The sequence below is a fragment of the Apis florea genome, unplaced genomic scaffold, assembly GCF_048593485.1.
Source record: "Apis florea isolate Af1SG1 unplaced genomic scaffold, ASM4859348v1 contig_3170_pilon, whole genome shotgun sequence".
In the NCBI taxonomy this organism is placed as follows: domain Eukaryota; kingdom Metazoa; phylum Arthropoda; class Insecta; order Hymenoptera; family Apidae; genus Apis; species Apis florea.
Genome location: NW_028256714.1, coordinates 1921824 through 1942383, shown reverse-complemented (window position 1 = coordinate 1942383; position 20560 = coordinate 1921824). Strand labels below are relative to the sequence as shown.

Genomic DNA, 20560 nt, shown 5'->3' with positions numbered 1-20560 from the left:
TTATTTATATTTTTTTAATTCTTAATAACACAAGAAAAATTATCATATATACAATATATTTATTATGTATGTACAAAGATGTGTAAATTTTTGCAAAATATGTTTATTTTTTGTACTTAACATGCTAAATGTATTTAATAGATTAAAAAAAGACAAGTTGAATTAGATCACAACACATTCATAAGGAAAGAGTCCTCGGAAACGTTGATTATTTGGACCTGGACAAGCTGCAAAATATATAATTTTATTTAAAAGATATTTCAATATTTTTTATTTATTATACTTATTAAATTTTGTCATGATATATTTTATTATAATAATATATCTTTAAATAATTAAAAATTCGTACATTTAAATAATTAAAAGTTGATTAAAATATTTTTTATCATTTCAAATTACCAATTATTTAGTGAAACATGTACAAATGCAAAATTTATAATTTAATTTTTTAATACTAAAATTAAATTAATTTTTTAAATTAAAAATTACTAACGTTTATCACAGTGTGATCCATAATAACCAGTTCCTTCACAGCGACATTTAAATCCAGGTTCTGATGATATTTGTAAACATGATCCTCCATTTAAACAAGGTTTTGTACGATAACATATATCGCTACGCTTACCTAAAAAAAATAATTATTTGAATCTTTTAATATTGAATTTTCAAATCAATATTGAACATTTTTACTCTTTTAAATATTTATGAAAAAATATCTATGAATAATAACATATAATATTATGACTGAAATTAACAGGTAAGTTATTACCTCTTAACGCTTCTTTACAATCTTCATTACTATTATATCTGTATTCAGAAGAACAACCATAACCGCATCTGCATTGTGCATTATAGATACGACATCCATATTGCATTTGATCCAAATCGCAAGCATTAGTTTTTGATAGTATGTCTATTATTATAATTAAGATAAAATATTTTAATGATATAATTCGTAATAGTTAAATTGTAATTATGTATCTTTAATTCATAAATATTAATATATTGTTTAATTTATCAATTAAAATGATTAATTTTTTATCATTTTTTATTTTTTTATTAAAAAATATTATATTACTTAATAGAATACTTTTATATTTAATTTTACTTCTAGATAAATTTTATTTAAAATTTTATCATGAGATTAAATGATAATATTGTAATAGAATACTCTTCTATCAATAGATGATAAATGAAATTTCGTAAAATCATTATATATATATTATAGTATATAATAAAATTTAATATAATAAATCTAAAATTTAGAAATGAAAAAAAATGTATTTATTGAAATTAAATAATAAAATTATTATTTAAGCATAATTCTGCTTTTTATCTACAATATTTTTTTCATAAACGTTGTCTCTTTACAATGAATATATCTGCAGTTTATTTACCCTGAAAAGATAACATAATGAAAAAGAATACTGAAGGAATTATTTTTACTATTGAATGTGTTCATTACATTTTCTACTTGGCTGAATAAATATTTGATAAAAATTTAATAAGATAAAATATATCTGCTCGGATTAATTGATTTTGGAATATGCAAAGAACAAAATTAATATTTTGTTTTTTAAATGAATTATTATTTGAAAAAAGTCTTTTTTATTTATAATTAATTAAAGAAAATAATTATTAATTATAAATTTTATAAAGTAAAGGAAATATAGAATCATCAAAAGTATATTTTATTATCGTGATACATTATCTATCTACTCGGTGAATGAACCGAGATGTTTCCTTTAACGGAACACTTGTACTTATTTTATTAAGTGAATTACTATCATTTAATTTAATGTCTTTTTAAAAAAATACAAGAAATAGAGTATTATGTGAAAATAACTTTTCCACAATCTTGAAATAAAATTTTCAACATTTGGAAATGCTAAAATCTTTTAATATATTTTTTATTATTATTATATATAATATATGTTATTTTATATAATATTATGTATTTCTTAATTATTTTATTTCTTAATTATTTTATATAATTAAGAAAGGATATAAAAACAAAGTTTTTTGCTGTAATATAGTGATTAAATTTGAAAATGAATAAATTTATAAGATCGAGAAATCAATATTTAATGTAATTCCTTGTAATATGTGATCAATCTAATAAGTTACAAAGAAATAATAAATGTTTGTAATTAAATATTATTTTATAAATATAATATTTTCTTACATATTTTTATAAATTATATTATATTGAGAAACGCAACATGTTCATACCTATAATAAGTAGCAGAATTATTGATATTGTCAGTCTTGATAGCATGATTAGCCTAAAGCTTACACAAAAACCGGGGGAGAACTATACCGATAACGATCCAAATAATTGTAGATTTCTGAAGATAGAGATCGTTGATCAATGCCTATGAATAAACTATTGCTTGAATTCTGGGATTAAAGATCGTTTGTTAAAAAGGGGTTCTTTACACATTCACTATCGCGAGGATAAAATTCGTACTTTAGTGCAGCTTCTTTCTGTCAGCTAGCAACTAAACTCGCTGAACGCGTCGACCGAACTGATTAGCCAACTCCAGGCAGCTAGAGACTTTTTAACTGCTGCTTTACGATTATTAACTAAATGTGTTTAATTAGTATATCTCTTAAACACTATTGGACTAAGAAATCAGGATATAAAATTAGTAACTGTTTATATTGATGTATTCTTTACAATTTATGTAGATTTGTAATTTCGTTCATTTTAATATCAATTATTATTTTTATCGATAATTTTTATCTCTTTTATATCTTTTAGTTTTGAATTTATTAATTTTATATTGTAATTTAATTTTATTATTAATGTCATATGTATTTATGTATATATTATTTAAATAAAAAAATAATAGATCGTTATATATCAAATTATGAAACATTGAATTGTTTAGATTAGACATACTATGTATCTTTCTTGCTAATATTGCTAATATTAATTCTAAATAGATGATTAACAGAAAATTAAATATTTAATTAATTATTAGTTTTTAATTTCTATAATTAACTTAACTTTCTTTTTCCACTGTTTTTTTAAATTTTAAACCATATTTCTGCAACAATACTAAGATAAGTATTAATTTCTTATTAATTTAGGACATATATAATAATATTGGATAGTTAAGGAAATATATTATCGCATTTACAATTCGATAACATTTGACACGAATAGCTATAATTCCGGAAGTAGATGTAGTTTACACCGCGAAACGCGCATAATTTATTTATACAATATTCTTATAGAAATATTTATTTACAAGATAAGAATATTCAATTTTAAAAATGTAAATATAAATTTGTTTCATTTTAGACAAATGTTGATTACAATATCAAAATCAAGAATTTGGATCAAGACGATTAATTAGAATAATAATTTATTATAAAAGAATATGATCTCTTGATTCTTGGACGGATTATAAACATTTTGAAGCTTCATTTACAATGTATAACTAAATACATTTGAGTTTTAGTATGGAGAATATTTCACAGATACTTTACATATATCTAAAGTTTTAATATGATTTCATTAATATATGTATATTTATAATTTGCATATAATTCATTATATTATTAAATCTTCTCGATTATTTATATTCTAAAAAAAAATATTTATATAAAATATCATTTTATATTAATATAAAAACATTGAAGTAATAATTGTTAGTACCTTACATGAATGTTTGATCATGTTGTTCATGAATCATTGTTCTTCTAGATTGAACCATATTAGTTTGTCTATTGTACAATTCTCGTATTAAATTGTCCTTTTCTTGTTCAAGTATTGCTATCCGTTGATTTTTTTTAGTGACTTCCTATTTTTATAAATAAAAAAATTACAAGATTACATGAATTGCAATTACATATGTTTATTTAATTTAATTATTTAATTAAATTATTTAATTTTATTCAATTTACCTCTGTTAATCTATGATTTTGTTGTTTTAATCTAGATAATATATCTTGTTGAAGTTGACTTGATGTAGGAGTACTAAGAAAAGCAAGATTCATATGAAGAGGAAGTCCACCACGTTCCCAACTACTTATTAATGCAGCTAAATGTCTATTAACTTCTAATACTCGAGCACGTTGCAATTCCAAACGTTCTTGTTGTGCTTCTGTCCACTGTTCCTAAATAAATATATATATATAATAAACATAAAATATTTTAAATAATTTTATAAAATTAAAATGTAATTTAATACCACATGAGATCCCATTCGCCCAAGATGTTTGATTTTTTCTTGAGTAGAAGAAATTTGTTTCAAATACCATTCTCTAGCTTTATCAACTGCAGCTAGTCCTTGAAGTAATACATCTTTTTCCTGTTCAATTTGTTTCATTCTTTTCATCTAAAAAAGAGAATTATCAAATAGCTACTATTATAAAAAATTAAGGTACAGGTTTCCCAACTATATATATTCTATTAAAATGTAATAGTATTATTCTAAAGTATTATTCTAAACAAAATATTTAGTATAAATTATGTTTTTATCTACATGTTAATAATCACTAAATTTCATGCATACCCAAAACCAACCACCAATCGTTAGTTGGGAATCCTAGAGAAGAATTTCTTTACCATATTGTAATCAATACCATTCTGCAACGTGTGACGTCTAGGTTCTCTGCGTCTATTTAATGGTTTTTTAGGCTGTAAAATAACTTGATTATTTTGCAAATCAACAGCTTTACCATCTCCTAATACTCTAGTTGGTCTTAATAATGTTCTATCAGATCTATAATTCACTGTTGGTAATTGTCTTTTTTCTATAGTTTTCTCATCATTCATTAATAAACTCATTTGCCAATTTTGTAATACAGTTCGAATTTCAGATTTATCAAAATTTCTATCTGAATTAATAGTTCTGGTTTCTAATGCAATACCCATTCTTGGAGGTTTTGGAGGTCCATATGTCTTATTTAATTTTAATTCAGGTGCAGTTCTATTATCCATTAATTCTATTTGTGCATTTGTATCTTTTCGACTTGCTAATAATTGAGGCATGCTTAAGGTACGTTGTTGAGATATAACATTATTCGGTCTAATAGTTGCTGTATTTGAAGATGTCCATGTTGTTTTATTTTGATTATCAGGTATTAATATTGGAGCAGAAGGTGGTCTATTTGGTTGACCATCATGTTGTTTAGAATCAGTCTCAGTTTGAATTTGTAATAAACATATCTTAAGTCCCATACAAAATCTTTCAAAAGACAATAATCCATTAGATGGAGTAACTTTCTTAAGACTATCCAAAACTCCTTTTGGAAGACCTTGTGTTCCATCATCTTGCCATCTGCCTTCAATATCAGAAAACTTGACAAAACCAGTATTTTGGTCATCCATTATATCAAAAAGTGTACGCATAGCAGTCACAAAATGTTTTGGTAATCCATCCGCGCCCGAAGTTTGTATTTGCGCCATATTCATATACAAATGTATTTAAAATATAATTATATTAAGAAAACATGTATTCATTTAAATATTTCAAAATTGAACATTACCTTTTTGGTAATGGAAGACATATCATTGTTTCTCTTAAGATATGTTTCTTTAATTAATCATTTCTTTAATTAAATATTATTTCAATTAAATAAATATTCATTTGACAGATATTTTTTTCTTTATTCGTCATGTATAATGTTAAAATATATTGCTAAATTATTAGCAGAATTATTCGTATCAAATATAAATAAACTTAATATTTTCTGAATACATTTTTCTTTTATTTTATTATGAAAGTTTTAACCTCTTTAAAACTTTAATTATATGGAACTAAATATGAATGTAACACGAGAAACAGGTGTGTCGAAATATAAATCAATCTATAGTCTGTCCAAAGAAACAAGTCACCAGTAAACAAATAAAATCACAAAATTTTTTTAAAAAATACTATTGGTTAATTATTATTTGATGATATAAGAATCAAATATTCATAGATTCATTATATAGATTTTTATTTTTATTTTTTAAATACATCCTGACAATTTTAAATATTTATATTGATATAAATAAAAAATTTTTTATATTTCTAAAATAATTTGTATAATAATATTCAATGTTTAAATCTTAAAAAATATAAGTTAATTATTATTACTTCATCATAAAAAATGTAAATTTACACATTAATTTATATTTAAATAAAATTATTTAATAAGTATATAATTAGTCATTGATTAAATTTAAAACATTTCAATTTAATAATATTTATGAAATCAAAATATTATATTTGAATATTTATTAGATAATAATAAATTTAAATTTAAATCCTAATTAATTACATTAATTATTTTAAATTAAAATTTTTTATTTTAAAATCAAACTTCGCGCTTTAATCATAAGTAAATAGTAAATATTATATCTTTCTATTAAGGCATATCCACAATCACATTTAATGTGAAGGCATATTCACAACCCATTCAAAAAATTACAAATATAAAGCAATGAAGCGTATCTCTAACATTACAATGATAAAGTTTAGATGGCAGTAAATGAGCATATATGAAAATAGTATTAAATTTCCATACTAGTAATAAACTATATATACTTAGACTAATGTAGATCAGCCAGTTTCAGACTTTTGTCTGTGGCGCGAGACAGTGAGGCTATGGGAACGGAGAACTTCGTGGGAGAAGTTTGTTCTCGCGGATGAGTTGTTCGAGATAGTGGTGGCGTGCGCGAGCACCCGCCATATATCCAGAAAGTCACGACAAAATCCCCGGTTCAAAAAAATACTTACGATCTTGCATTAAGGTTTGCAAACCTTTAGCAAGGTTTAACCGGGGAAATATCAGTGGAGTGTATCACAGTTAAAGCGCACGGCGTGAGATCTTAAACAGTGAATGAAGAGTCGGTAATGTGTTTTTCATGGCGATCAGTTCATTAAGGAGATATACGCTATCACAAATGTACGAAATACGGAAAAGGTGAAGGAAGTGCTCGTCAAACCTGACCTACCCAAGAGAAACATCACGAAACGTAGCTTCTTATATATCTACACACACACACAGTGCGTCACCGCCCATATGTGATGTGTTTCGTGCGTTCGAACGAATGAGTAATCATGTACTGTCAAGACAAGGGCTCGACCACCTCCAAGAGCAAAGAGGGTAAGTTGATGCCTGCAAGATTTAACTATCACACAAGTAATTCCTTCGTGTGTCTCCTTTTCTTTTTCATTTTTCTGCAGCATTAGATTGTATTCTCGATGCCCGTATATCGTTTTCCATTTTTATCTTCTTTCATCCGGATTTTTGTCTCTCTGTCTTGCACATGAATTCGGTAAAATACGACCAAATAGATTGGGTAGAGTATCAAAAAGTTCCTCGATTGTGGGGGTGGATTGTTAGTTTGATGGAGAAAGATAAAATGACAGGCCAAGAGAGTGCGGTAAAGAGGGAGATTAAGAGAGTGTCGTTTACAAACCAAAGGGGTGGGGGACGAATAGTATGTATTTCGAAGAGAGAAACGGATCATGTACATTCTTGGCAAATCTTTTTATCGAACTTCAGATACGTAGACGAGTTTATCAGATGTGAGATTGCATCAAAGTTGTGCATCATCACTTTTAGTGCCGCGAATATTGCATTGCCTTTTGTTGCCGCGAAAACGTCATTCGTAAACTACGACAGATGCGTGAATGGAGAAAAGTGCTTTTGTGTACGGGGAAGCATGCGGAATACCGTGAAACGAAATGTGGAGTCAATAGCCATTCTAGAAATTATCAACGTAATTTATCTATCGTTATTTTATATATATAAAACTTAGATTTTTTTTATTCAGTTCATTGACCTTTAGTAATAACACATGTATACACATATATATGTATATGTACATATATATATATATATATATATATTATACATTATATTCATTATACATTAAACATAACATATATATATATATATATACAGGGTGATTCTCTCTTAGTGACCTCAAAGCCAATGCTACCGTCTAAACTATATGATGATATTTTTGTGTTTATATATTTATATGTCATCAATAAGATTTTATTTTTAATTCTGGGATTTTCAATTTCATTTTATCATACATATGTATATCCCATATCAGTCTTTTATGTTACGGTAGAAAAGAATTATCGATAGATGATGCATACAAACACGAGGATATTGCCGCGGCATTTTTAAGTCACATTGCTTTGGGTTCTTCAGAATCAACTTGTATGTATATATACATTTATCAAATTTTTAATTATTCTTTACTTCTTAATAATTGTTAATAATTGAATTATAAGATGTTCGTTCTTTAGCTGTAAATTATAAAAATTATTAAAATTATTTATAAAAAAAACTCAAATACATTCAAAAAACTCAAAATAATCAATTTCAAACATTTATATTATCTTTTTATATTATTTTTTTTAATTGTTTGTTATTATTGTAATATTATATCTTATTAATAATTTTTTGTATTATTTTTAAATTTTTATAAATAAAATTAAGATCTGTTTAACATTAATGAAATAAAGATTTGTTTCATATTGTTTTTTAAATATCAAATATATTTTTTTTTAAATTTTTTTATCCCTTTGTATATCATATGTATCTTGTATTTTTTTTATATATTTAAATTTTCTATCTATAAACTTTTACTTTTATTTTTTATTTTTAATATATTAATTATATATAAAATTTGTTTAATAGAATAACTTTGTCATGTAATGAACAACTGCTACTATTATCTTTTCTAATTGAGCATACATACTTATATGGTATATAAATTAAGAAAGAATGTCATTTGCATTTGTACAAGCAATTATAAACTCTTCTGCTCTATTATTTCATTGTTTAAGCGAACATATTGTTATATGATATAATCTTCACTTTATACAATAGAGAAAAAAAATATTATCTATATAAGCAAAATATTTTTTTTTTCCAAAAAAAATAATCATTGATAATATTATTATAATTATATATATGTTACATTTTATCCAAGACAAATATATATTGTATTTCATCCAAGATTAATATATATATATATATATATATATATATATATATATATATATATATATTCCATGCATTAATCATAAAATTGAGGAACACTGGCATTGCATATTGCATGATGTCATCACATATGTAATAGTCCATAATATTTGAATTATTCTCAGTTTCTTGGTCATTTATACGTATGCCAATGTCTGAATTTATATATCTTTGTTTTGATTTACAGTTGCTAAAGATTGCGATTATTATGCACAGGGTCTGTGACAATGCGGGAGAAGAAAGGAGGTGCTCTTAGCAGAGTACAAAAGCTGAAAAAAAGGCTTAGCCATAGCTTTGGAAGACTTTGTAAGTACATTTAAAAAATATATAAAATATAAAAAACATTTAATTAATATTTAATTAATATTTAATTTATATTATATTTTTTGAAATGATTTTTATAACAAAATGATAAAAATAGTTTAATATAATGTGATATAATGATAATAGTTTAGTATTTTTTATCTAGTATATTTATTCAGTATATTTTTTAGTAATAGATTTTTGAAAAATTTTATAAATTTAATTTTATTATTATTATAATTTTATTATATTTTTTTATTATTATTTTGTGAAATTTTTTGTATTTCTATTATGCTATATGATATTATATTAAATAATTAAATAATATATTCTAATGTATTTTTATATTTATTTAATTGTATTTATGATATTGACTTTTATAATGAAATGATTAATATATTGTTCTAAAATTATTGTATCTAATATTAATTTATTAATATTCTTTATTTTAGCAATATCAAAAGAAGAGGCTGATGATGCTGCAAACAGAGGTCAACTGCCATATAATGGCTATTCTGAGGAGTTCCTAGACCGTTTAGAACCAAACGGCAATATACCTGCAGATAAGGATCGTCGTTACGGTAAGTATAAAATTCATACATACTATAAAAATAATCATGTTATAATCATATAATATAATTATTAACAATACAAATTATAACTCTATTTATCAAACTAAGTAAGTTTTATTAGTGCATCAGTATTTATCAAGATAAATAGTATTTTTTTAAAGATATAATATGTGACATAAATGACTGCTATGAAATATATTTATACTGATGTTTGATATATATATATATATATATTTAATTATAAACATTTGTTACTAATTACTAGTTAAGAACACTCAGTAGCAATTAATATAATTAAACTGATATAATTATATCTATTTGATAATTTATATTATATAAATTAAAAATTTTTATGTATTAATAAAATATTGAGGGATTATGATTCTACGTGGATTCCTATTGCTGTTATTTTAAAGAAAGTTTTAAGGACGAAATTGGATGTCATAGAATGGACAGGTGTGGGCGACCATGAGAGAGTGCATCGGCAGCTTTCCGTTTCTAGTGATTCCAAGCTTCTTGATGAGGATATACGAGAAGAAGCGAGAGTAATCTTACGACCTCGGCGTCCACCGCGACCTAAGTCAGAGGTCTTTCTTGGGCCAGATCCACCTCCTAGAAGAACCAAGAGATTTTCAGCATTTGGAGTAATGTCAAGTTTATATCTTCTATATTTGTTATTTAATATGTTAATATTAAACAGTATCTATATATATATATATATTTATATATATATTTACAGGGAGATTCCCCTTTTGGTAAATCTGAAGCTTATATAAAATTGGAACAATTAGGGGAAGGATCATATGCCACAGTGTTCAAAGGCTATAGTCATCTTACAAATCAAATGGTGGCACTTAAAGAAATTAGACTACAAGAGGAAGAAGGTGCCCCATTTACTGCCATTCGTGAGGCAAGCCTTCTTAAAGAATTGAAACATAGCAATATCGTTACTTTACACGATATAATTCATACGCGCGAGACTCTTACTTTCGTTTTTGAATATGTTCATACTGATCTATCACAATATATGGAAAGGTATGGAAGCGGTAATGGTGGTTTAGATCCACGAAATGTTAAACTATTTTTGTTTCAATTATTAAGAGGATTGGCATACTGTCACCGCAGGTAAAAGCATCTATATATATATATATATATATATATTAAAATTTTAAAGTTTAATATTGATAATTAATTTATTGTATCTTAATTTAGGAGAGTATTACATAGAGATGTAAAACCACAAAATTTGTTAATCAGTGAAATAGGCGAACTTAAATTAGCAGATTTTGGTTTAGCAAGAGCTAAATCTGTACCATCACATACATATTCACATGAAGTTGTGACATTATGGTACAGGCCACCTGATGTTCTTTTGGGTTCCACAGAGTATTCTACCTCGCTTGATATGTGGGGAGTAGGTTGCATATTTATGGAGATGTTGACTGGTGAACCAACATTCCCAGGTGTACGCTGTACGTACGACCAACTTGATAAAATATTTAAAGTATTGGGCACTCCTACTGAAGAAACTTGGCCTGGTGTTACACATCTGCCAGGATATAAACCGCATAGACTGGGATTCTATCCTCCACGAAAATTGGGTCTTTCATTTCCTAGACTCTATGATATTGCTGAAGGTGATAGTATGGCATCATCACTTTTACAATTAAATCCTGACCAACGGATAGGAGCTGAAGAAGCATTAAGGCATCCTTATTTTGCCTCTCTTCCTAGAAAGCTATACGAATTGCCTGATGGTAAGTTAATAATATACAATTATTAAAAAAATATATTTCAATGGAATTATTTGTCATTGATTGATTTTTATTTTTTTACAGAAGTATCGATATTTAGTGTTGAAGGTTGTCATTTGTATACAAATTCGAGGCACGGGTGTGCAGATTCGCGTCACACAACTCTTAAGACTTGAAGTTAAAATTAAATATAAAGAAAAAAGTAAATAATAAGTAATTCCCAAATTCACATGTTCAATGAAACGTTCATTCTCATACAGATTAGATTTACACTGGCATTATTGCCTTAACTCATATATACATTATTTCCACGCGCGTCAATCGCTCTTTCTCAGGGCTGTTCTACAAATTCCACTCGTTTTTCACAATATATACATATACAAACACAAATACAAGCATAAACATAATTGCGATATTTTTGGTTTTCTTTCTTTTTTTTTCTAAAACTAGTACATACATATATTAAATGAATTAACGAAGATAAATTATTAACTGGCAAAGAAAATACGAAAGTAAGCTATCTGTGGCTAAATGAAGTAAAACAATTTTGAGATTCGCACGCTCGATTTAGAAAGCAAAAGCACGCACGACCCATCCTCGCACTTCGTCCAAATATTAGATTTAGATTGATACCAATCAAAAAAGAATACTACACCGCCTTATGGTTCTTGATCCCAGTCTGAATAAAGTCTGGAAATGGCGGTTGCTGTTTAGAAAAGATATAATAAAATAATTATAACTTAGAAAAATTCTGGAAGACCTGTAATACTTCATATAAATTTTATGCTGTTTTTGACTTTACTGTTGGTTACTGAGACAATTGAATATATTGGTATATAACAAAAAAAAATCATTGTTCAAATTAAAACTAGTTGTTAATGTTATATGACGTGATGATAGGAATAAATAATAGAATTCTAAGATAAAAAAATACCAATACGAATCAAGTGTCGTAGCTACCAACATGAAATATGGCAAGACTAATGAAAAAAATTTATCGTTGATAATATCGACGGTAGTGATCTAGTTGTAAGAATTAATATTAGCATGCTAGTGTCGATCGAAGTTCATTATCGACATTTACAAAGTAGTATCTATCAATGATAGTAAATCAAGAATGAAGTAATAATTATAGACATAATCAAATCCAATTTGTTCAATCGCTCATACATTAAACAATTAATGGTGCTTGAACGAATTGTAGGAAATGTTATTAAATTGGTATTAGTTATTTAGAATGGATCGTTCGGCCAATATCGTTTCTAAGTGGTTTTTAAAGATCATATATCTCTAAACGAACCAACTTTAATAACGTTGCAATAGTAATATAGGATAATGTAAAATGGTGTTACAGTCCTTCCGAGTTTTCTCTAAGCTACGATGATTATTACGGTAAAATATTAATCCTTTAGTATTTACATTTATACCAATTTTTCAGCACACTTATAAAAATATCAACGAGGCGAAAAAAAAAATTTTAAAAATATTTCGAAAAAATTTGGGACACGTTATTATTATTATTACTTATTAAAAATTATTATTTGAAAAAAGACGCGCAGAAGATAGATTGTATATAGAACACCAGGTTCGTATTATTGATGACGCTGAGATAGCTGAGCTGAGACTAATAAATGTGACTTTGTAATAAATTAAAGCGTAGTTCGGTACACTTGAGACCTACCTGTTCTTCGTTAGGTTTTCCATGTGCAACAAATCACAGGAACATTTATATTGTTAAGTAATAATATAATGCAAAGCCACTTATATCTGTAATACTTGTTCTGCTTAAGTATTGATTTTATACACATTTATTTCTTTATAATTATATTTTATTTGTAATTTTTCTAAGAAATCATTGAGATATTCGAATTGCTTCAAACTTGTATTAAGAAAGATAAAGAACTATGTTTTTGAAGTACACGTGTATGTTGAAAAATTTATACCTTATATATTATTCAGTACAGTTTAGATTTGGAATCTTTATGAATTATCTTTATGAAATCTCTTTTTTTTAAATATCGTTTTAAATTTTATGATAATATGATATATTACAAAACTTTTATAAAAAGCTGAATTTAATTTTGTATGTTATAATTAATTTATATTATTTAGATCTTTAAATAATTATTTAAATGAATTTAATATTAATATTAATTATAAATTATGATTTTAATTTGATTTACAAATAATAATAATAATATATATTATTATGATAAGTTAAAAATTAATGTATTCATAATTACCAGTTACCATTTTAAAGATATCAGTTTACTGACATCATAGAGGTTAACATGGCTTTGTTGTCATTATAAATGAAATGTTACGTTGCGTAAAGTCAAGTGATTTCTATTAATATACTTAATTAAATTAATGAAAGCATGGCATGTCCTTGAATGGATTATTATTTTATTCATCATATTAGATGAATATGTCATTTTCTGTTAACGATTGTACAAAGTGAAAGCTATGGCTGGTGTTATACAGGAGGTTAGAGATTCTCTGTCCACGGACAATAAAGGTAATAAATAATTTTTAATAATTAATTTTATTTAAAAAAAATTATATCCTTAATATTTTTTTAGATACTATTTATTTATTACATAAAATTAAAAATTGAAATAATGTACTTTTAACGAATGTAAATTATGTCAGTGATGCATACAAAATATATACACGTCATCGGTAGTTAGAACAAAGAAATTCCCGTATATTAATTTTTACTTTTATTATAAAAATAATGTAATATTAGATGTTTGCTATTTTAGGATCTACGAATATCAAAACAACGATATCTTATGAGGAAATTGCTATTAAGCTTTTAAATGAAAAGCTTTTATTAACGGCCTTAGAATTACATGCGGAGTTATGTGAAGCTGGAAAAGAATTACCTATTTTAAGAGAATTTTTTTCAAATCCAAATCATTTTGAAAATCAAAATATTAAACCAGAACCATATACCACTATGCGTATGTAAAACGATGTGGGAGTTATTTATGTTATTATACAAATTTATTAAAAATAAAAATTAATAAAAAAATAACAAGAAATTTAATGCAAGAACAAATTTTTATCGCTGTATTTATATTGTAATAATTATTTATTCACTATAAAAAAAATAATTGCAAAAGTAATATAATATTAGAATTTTATGTTATTAGCTAGATCTTCTAGTCAGGCTACTTTGGATTCGCTTGATATGACAAGATATTCAGAAGATGGCGCAGGTGTTGATGAAAGAGTAGCAATTTTAGAATTTGAATTAAGAAAGGCTAGAGAAAGTATTTCAGCACTCCGTGCAAATCTTACAATAGTAACAGGTTTTTTTCACATATATTTGATATTGATATATCAATTAATTATTTAAGTTCAATAATTATAATTATACAAACTAATATTTATTTAAACATTTTAGAATCAGAAGGAACCACATCTGATAAATTCTCTGATAAGTATTTATCTAATGAAACCCCCATAAAACCTCATGAACAAAGAGCTATTAATTTTCTTGTTAACGAATATTTATTAGCAAGCTCTTACAAATTAACATCAATTACATTTAGTGATGAAAATGAAAATCAAGATTTTGAAGATTGGCAAGATGTAGGATTAAATATTCCAAAACCAGCAGAATTGTTACAAATTTATAGAGAATATATGAGAGCAAATGGATATGATAAATCATCTTCTGTAAATGTTGGTGTGCAAACTGATTTCTGTGAATTAAAATCAGAAATAGAAGCAGAAAAAGATGAATTTAAAGAAATGGTTTGTAAAATTATATTTGAAAATTATATTTATAATAAATTTTATATTTTATTTTATTAAAAAGATTTATTGAAAAATAACATTATTAATAGGTAAAAAAAGTAGAGGAACTTAAACAACAGACTGCATTATTAGAACAGGAAAGATTAGATTTACAACAATTTATTGTCACTAGTGAAAATTTATCTCAAAATCCAATTAAGGTATAAATTTTAACATATGTATAAAAAATTCTCAAAAAAATTCTTCTTTTTCGTTTTTTAATTGACATATTTTTTTATATAGCAAGATAGTAGCGGAACAATACAAACAATAAATTCAAATTCTACTACTCCAGATAAATTTGAACTTCTTGAAACACCAGCTCGTGATACGTCGACAGTGACTCAAGAAGTTGAGGAAGATGATAGTGTCTCTGTTGTTGTCAGTCTTGGCGAAACTGATCCTGGAGATAAAGAATGGACTAGAATACAATTACCTAGAATGGATGTTACCGAAGGATCATCCATCCTTTCAAATCCGCCATCTAGGTACTATTTTTTAGTAATATATTTTAATAATATATCACTTTTATGTGTATATTTTTTATAAAAAATAAATATTTTTAGACATTTACCATTAAAATTCAAAATGGAAGTAATAGCACATTGCTTAATAAATGTTTCAAGTTCTGCAATTTCTACTGCAGAAGAAGTTTTCAAAAATGGTGTAACACGTGATACTCTCATTCAAATTTTAGCACAAACATTACCTCGGATTGTACCTAATGTTATTTTAAATAAACGTGAAGAAGTGATACCATTAATATTAAGCACAATTCGACTTCATAATGATTCTACAGAAAGAGAAAAATTATTACAATTGTTATTTAATCTAAAGAAAAGGCCACAAGAAGACGAAAGACAATTGATTTTAGCTGGTTAGTACAAAATATAAATATATATTATAATTATAATATATTAATATATAATTATTTTAATAAATTCTAATATATTTTTATTCATTTTAATACTAGGTTTCATTGCTATGGCAAAACTTGAAGATGAACCAATGGAAGGTGAAGAAATTTTAACTATTTGTTGGGAACAGAGTCAACATAAATATCCTGAAAAAAGATTATTAGCTGTTGAGTGCTGTTCTGTATTAGCTCCATATATGTCAGTTTGTATAAGAAATTCTTTAATGCTTTCTATGCTTCAACAAATGTTACTTGAAGATAAAGATCCTACAGTTAGAGCTAGTGTGGTGAGAAATCTTGCATTATTGATAGCTTTGATGGATGATCCTGATAAATATTTTCAGGTATTATTTAATATTTAATAAATTTAATATTTAAGAAATTAACTTAAATATATTATGTTGTTAATATTTATTTTCAGTGTGAAGAATTAGCATTAACAGCACTTCATGATACATCATCTATTGTTGTTGAAGTTGCATCTTCCTTACTTTTACCAATTTTAGCTCAATGGGCGCTTTCTCTCAAAAGATTACAGACACATCTATTGCCACGTATTATATCTAAAGTAAAAAATCATTTAAAATCTTCATATCTTCAACATTCACCTAATAAAGATCATGTAGACGAAGAAAGAATAGTATCATCATTTGGGGTATTACAGTATTTACTTCCACATATGGTTATCTGCATAGCAGATATTAATTTAGTTAGAACTTATATTGAACATGGAACATCATCTGATTTACGTGAGTATATCGTAGGTTTATATAGATATTATATAGATTTTTAAATAATTGCAATATTTAAAATTTTTTATATTTTATATTTTATATAGCTGATATGTTTATGAATTTATGTCATTCCAATATCGTTAATCCAAAGGTATTTTACGATGGTGATGTGGATATAGGAAATCTTCTAAATGCGTTTTTTGCAAATACATGGGAGAATGATTCATGGCCAGAATTAGATTGGTTTACAAATAAATTGTACTTTATTTTTTTTTTCTTTAAATTTTCAATTAATAGTTTCATATATTTATGATTAACACTTTCAGAGTGTTGGATATTTTGGAAATGGTAAAATCTGTCGAAATTAATCAAGAGACAATTTTAAATGCTCTTCTAACGTATATTCATTCTTTATGTTTGGGTTTTGGGCGATATATCACACAAACACGGGTAAATTAATATTTAATAATTAATATTTTGATCGTAATTTTGATCAAATATCAATATCATATAAAAATAATTAACAATTTCATATTTTCTAGATTCAACCAATAATTGCATCTGAAGTAACTGAACTTGAACAACAATTAACGACTTTATCAACCGATAAAAAGAATATGAATTTGACATTAATTCCAACATATTTAATTGTATTGTCCACTTTGAATGGTATAGATGTTTCTAAATCTTTAAAACAGTTCCTTATTGTTTTATCTATGAGTGGCACCAATATTACTAGTTTACAGATCGCAATTATTATGTTATGCGCTCAAGAAAATATGCAAGAACATGTTCTTAGTGGTTTATGGGATGGTTAGTTTTATAAATAATTAAAATAGAATTTTTTTATTAGAAATTTAGTAATCAAGTTATGTTTTCTTTTATTTTTTATAGGGGTAGTACATCAAAGACCTATTGTAAGATGTGCAACTGCAACATTATTTGGTTGTGTAATAGCTCATATTTCCGATCAATTAGCAAGTGCTAAAGTAGTTCCTGCAATTGTAACGCTCGTTAGTGATCCTGATATGTAAGATATTTTTGTAAATATTTTATTCATTTCAAATTATTAATATTATTTATATTTATAAAGTTAATTTATTTGTTATGAAAAAATATGAATAATTAATAATTAAAATAATATTTATTCATTTTTAGAACTGTTCGATCTGCTGCAATTCCTTCTCTTGGTCGTTTAATAACGGAATGTAAAGTTAGAGAGATCCGTGATAAAGCACGTTTAACTTTAGAAACCATTGCTAAAGAACCTCATGGCATTCCGCCAACCTTAGCACTCCCTTTGGTCTCAACATTAGCATTTATTGCTCCTAATTGCCCTCAAAATTATATAGAAGATGGTAAATTTTAATTATAAATTTTCAATGTTTATGATATATAAAACACTAAAATTTTTAATTTTCTATAGTTATAGCAACGCAATTAATGGGTATAACTTCATCAGCATTACAGCAAGGTCGTAAAATTGATCTCATTAGTTCATTAGTTGAAGCATATTCTGTCTTGGTTTATTGTCCATTGAGTAATCAATGTGTTTCTGGTGTGTTATTGCCTGGATTAAAGTATCTTGAACAGTTGATTAATCAATATTTACCTCAACAAAAAGAAACAGTTAGATCATTATTACGAGAAACAGAATCACGACAGGATCTTTCAAAACCAATAGAGAGGTAAATATTTAAATATGTTTTGAACTTATATTTATGTTGATGATTTTGAAAATAAATTTATTGTGACTTATTTATCTTTATTTTCTTAGATCTTTATCAATGAGTTCTGGCCTTTCTTTATCAATGGCTTCGGTAAACGTAGGACAAGGTGTAGAAGATATGAGACAGAGAGTGAGCAAAATATTTCAACAAAAAACTAGTTCGCCAAGTATGTCTAGTATTTTTCGAAAGAAATAAAATTTTTTTGTTATTCATATTTAATCATAAATATTATATTTCATTCTTTTTAAAATTTTACATTTTTTTTTGTTTTCAAAGTTTATTTATATTGTACTTAATATATATTATACAATTAAAAGTACAAGTGATGCACAAAATTTATACTAATCAGAATATAATATTATTATAAGTATTATTCGTTATAGTCAGGATACAAATTTGATAAATATTATTGAATATTGCTATAATGGTGTGCCTTTTAAGATGTAATTTTAAATCATGTGAATTACAAAATTTACTGTTTTGAAAATTAAAATTTAACAGAACAGAAATTAATAGAATATTGATTTCGATTTTTAATTGCAATTAAGTATGATATTAAATATTTAAATAGTTACAACAATTTTATGTAATTATTTCTCTTTAATATAATTTATTATTTATATTTTAAATAATTATAATATATTTATTAAAATGAATCTCACATATTTTTATTAATGTAAATAAGTTGTGTATTATGTGATTAACTCTTATTAAAGAAAAGAAAAAAATTCAAATATATCTTGCCATAACATTATTTAAAATTTAAAAATATAGTTTTAAAAATATTTACTATATTTTACATTATAGGAATGTAGTAGTTATAGTATATTCACATTCAAGAAATAAGTTGTGATTGTTAAACATTAAATGTTAGAAATTTAATAAAGATGATTTCATTTTGTATTGCTATTTGATATTAAAAAGCAAAATAGTTTTTATTTTTGTCATCTCTAAAAATTTTGTGTGATCATAAATCTACAAATATAATTAATGTATATATTTGTACTCATATTGGTCATATGAATATGAATATTTTTTTTTTTTTTTTTTTACTATAAAAAAAGAAGAAATTAATCAAATTTATTTAAAATAGATTATATCTTGTAAGAATATTTTATTGTATATATATATATATATAATTACATTTCTCATATATACATATATGTTAATATTAAAACAATATATGTATATAATTAATGTACACACACATACGCACGCACGCACGCACGCATGCATGCACGCACACGCGCACGCGCGCGCGCACACACACACACACACACACACACACACACACACACAGAGAGAGAGACACAGACACACATTTATATATTTATATGTGTACAATAATCGATAATTTTTTTTGTATTTCATAACCAATATATTATCATTATTTTATATACATATGTACATATATATATATATATATATATATATATATATATACACGTGTACATATCTATTTATGTTTATTAAATATTGTTTCATGTATTATGATCGTGCAAAGAATAAATTTTATAGCATATTTATTCTAAATGCATTGTCCTAAACACATTTGGTTTTCTTAGACATATCCGGATATATTAGAAATTTTGATTATATTTGTATAATTTGATTACTCATCAACTATTAGCAATACGCTTTATTACAAACGCTTTATTATAACGCACGAGACATTCAATAGCCTTCAAATTAATTAATCAGTACTCTGAGCAATCTAGATAATTCTAAAACTAATTTT

The 20560-nt window shown here is 25.2% G+C and overlaps 4 protein-coding genes and 1 long non-coding RNA gene across 22 annotated transcripts; 2 read left to right on the top strand and 3 right to left on the bottom strand.

The window, feature by feature from the left end:
* Positions 1 to 39: 39 nt before the first annotated feature.
* Positions 40 to 3114, bottom strand: LOC100863330 (uncharacterized). The gene is made up of 4 exons (XM_003692935.4): positions 2233 to 3114; positions 770 to 913; positions 494 to 625; positions 40 to 227 (listed from the first exon to the last, which is right to left on the bottom strand). Exons 1-4 carry the CDS (start codon positions 2276 to 2278, stop codon positions 163 to 165), a joined length of 387 nt encoding a protein of 128 aa, XP_003692983.1. The 5' UTR covers positions 2279 to 3114; the 3' UTR covers positions 40 to 162.
* Positions 3115 to 3357: 243 nt separating this feature from the next.
* On the bottom strand, positions 3358 to 5836 carry LOC100873042 (suppressor APC domain-containing protein 2). Of its 7 annotated transcripts, none has more exons than XM_086910338.1 (6): positions 5503 to 5836; positions 4580 to 5314; positions 4203 to 4349; positions 3916 to 4128; positions 3673 to 3812; positions 3358 to 3595 (listed from the first exon to the last, which is right to left on the bottom strand). In XM_086910338.1, the coding sequence occupies exons 1-6, from the start codon at positions 5521 to 5523 to the stop codon at positions 3589 to 3591; spliced, it is 1263 nt and encodes a 420-aa protein (XP_086766464.1). In that variant the 5' UTR covers positions 5524 to 5836; the 3' UTR covers positions 3358 to 3588. The 7 variants fall into 7 exon arrangements, with proteins under 7 accessions (XP_086766464.1, XP_086766465.1, XP_086766461.1 ...); XM_086910339.1 differs by having other exon boundaries at positions 3668 to 3812; positions 5503 to 5825; XM_086910335.1 differs by having other exon boundaries at positions 3916 to 4122; positions 4580 to 5560.
* Positions 5837 to 6569: 733 nt separating this feature from the next.
* Positions 6570 to 13553, top strand: Eip63E (cyclin dependent kinase Eip63E). Of its 7 annotated transcripts, none has more exons than XM_086910324.1 (8): positions 6570 to 7107; positions 9223 to 9312; positions 9762 to 9890; positions 10329 to 10525; positions 10621 to 11006; positions 11094 to 11638; positions 11720 to 11837; positions 13074 to 13553. In XM_086910324.1, the coding sequence occupies exons 1-7, from the start codon at positions 7062 to 7064 to the stop codon at positions 11809 to 11811; spliced, it is 1485 nt and encodes a 494-aa protein (XP_086766450.1). In that variant the 5' UTR covers positions 6570 to 7061; the 3' UTR covers positions 11812 to 11837; positions 13074 to 13553. The 7 variants fall into 7 exon arrangements, with proteins under 7 accessions (XP_086766450.1, XP_003692982.3, XP_086766451.1 ...); XM_086910323.1 differs by lacking the exon at positions 6570 to 7107 and adding an exon at positions 7435 to 7726; XM_003692934.4 differs by having other exon boundaries at positions 11720 to 13553.
* On the bottom strand, positions 10440 to 13909 carry LOC147657358 (uncharacterized). Its single transcript, XR_015292627.1, has 2 exons — positions 13879 to 13909; positions 10440 to 10493 (listed from the first exon to the last, which is right to left on the bottom strand). It is a non-coding gene; the product is annotated as an uncharacterized LOC147657358 (long non-coding RNA).
* Positions 13880 to 19556, top strand: LOC100872806 (RAB11-binding protein RELCH homolog). Of its 6 annotated transcripts, none has more exons than XM_086910316.1 (17): positions 13935 to 14153; positions 14218 to 14317; positions 14401 to 14721; positions 14798 to 14952; positions 15048 to 15400; positions 15493 to 15603; positions 15686 to 15930; positions 16009 to 16319; positions 16416 to 16702; positions 16780 to 17107; positions 17197 to 17350; positions 17419 to 17542; positions 17635 to 17905; positions 17987 to 18122; positions 18251 to 18450; positions 18519 to 18780; positions 18870 to 19556. In XM_086910316.1, exons 3-17 carry the CDS (start codon positions 14687 to 14689, stop codon positions 19015 to 19017), a joined length of 3120 nt encoding a protein of 1039 aa, XP_086766442.1. In that variant the 5' UTR covers positions 13935 to 14153; positions 14218 to 14317; positions 14401 to 14686; the 3' UTR covers positions 19018 to 19556. The 6 variants fall into 6 exon arrangements, with proteins under 6 accessions (XP_086766441.1, XP_086766442.1, XP_012341041.2 ...); XM_086910314.1 differs by having other exon boundaries at positions 14036 to 14153; positions 14401 to 14601; positions 14794 to 14952; XM_086910315.1 differs by lacking the exon at positions 14218 to 14317 and having other exon boundaries at positions 13880 to 14153.
* The last annotated feature ends 1004 nt before the right edge of the window (positions 19557 to 20560 follow it).

Coding starts and splice junctions, on each gene's coding strand:
- LOC100863330 (XM_003692935.4), bottom strand. CDS start 2,278: ATGCTATCAAGACTGACAATATCAATAATTCTGCTACTTATTATAG. Junction 626..769: donor TTGTAAAGAAGCGTTAAGAG/GTAATAACTTAC, acceptor TATTTTTTTTAG/GTAAGCGTAGCGATATATGT. Junction 228..493: donor TGGATCACACTGTGATAAAC/GTTAGTAATTTT, acceptor TATATTTTGCAG/CTTGTCCAGGTCCAAATAAT.
- LOC100873042 (XM_003692931.3), bottom strand. CDS start 5,428: ATGAATATGGCGCAAATACAAACTTCGGGCGCGGATGGATTACCAAAA. Junction 4,350..4,579: donor ATGGTATTGATTACAATATG/GTAAAGAAATTC, acceptor TCTCTTTTTTAG/ATGAAAAGAATGAAACAAAT. Junction 3,813..3,915: donor AAAATCATAGATTAACAGAG/GTAAATTGAATA, acceptor TTATAAAAATAG/GAAGTCACTAAAAAAAATCA.
- Eip63E (XM_086910327.1), top strand. CDS start 7,630: ATGCGTGAATGGAGAAAAGTGCTTTTGTGTACGGGGAAGCATGCGGAA. Junction 11,007..11,093: donor TTGGCATACTGTCACCGCAG/GTAAAAGCATCT, acceptor ATCTTAATTTAG/GAGAGTATTACATAGAGATG. Junction 11,639..11,719: donor GCTATACGAATTGCCTGATG/GTAAGTTAATAA, acceptor ATTTTTTTACAG/AAGTATCGATATTTAGTGTT.
- LOC100872806 (XM_012485587.3), top strand. CDS start 14,102: ATGGCTGGTGTTATACAGGAGGTTAGAGATTCTCTGTCCACGGACAAT. Junction 17,108..17,196: donor TGGAACATCATCTGATTTAC/GTGAGTATATCG, acceptor TATTTTATATAG/CTGATATGTTTATGAATTTA. Junction 18,781..18,869: donor CTTTCAAAACCAATAGAGAG/GTAAATATTTAA, acceptor TTATTTTCTTAG/ATCTTTATCAATGAGTTCTG.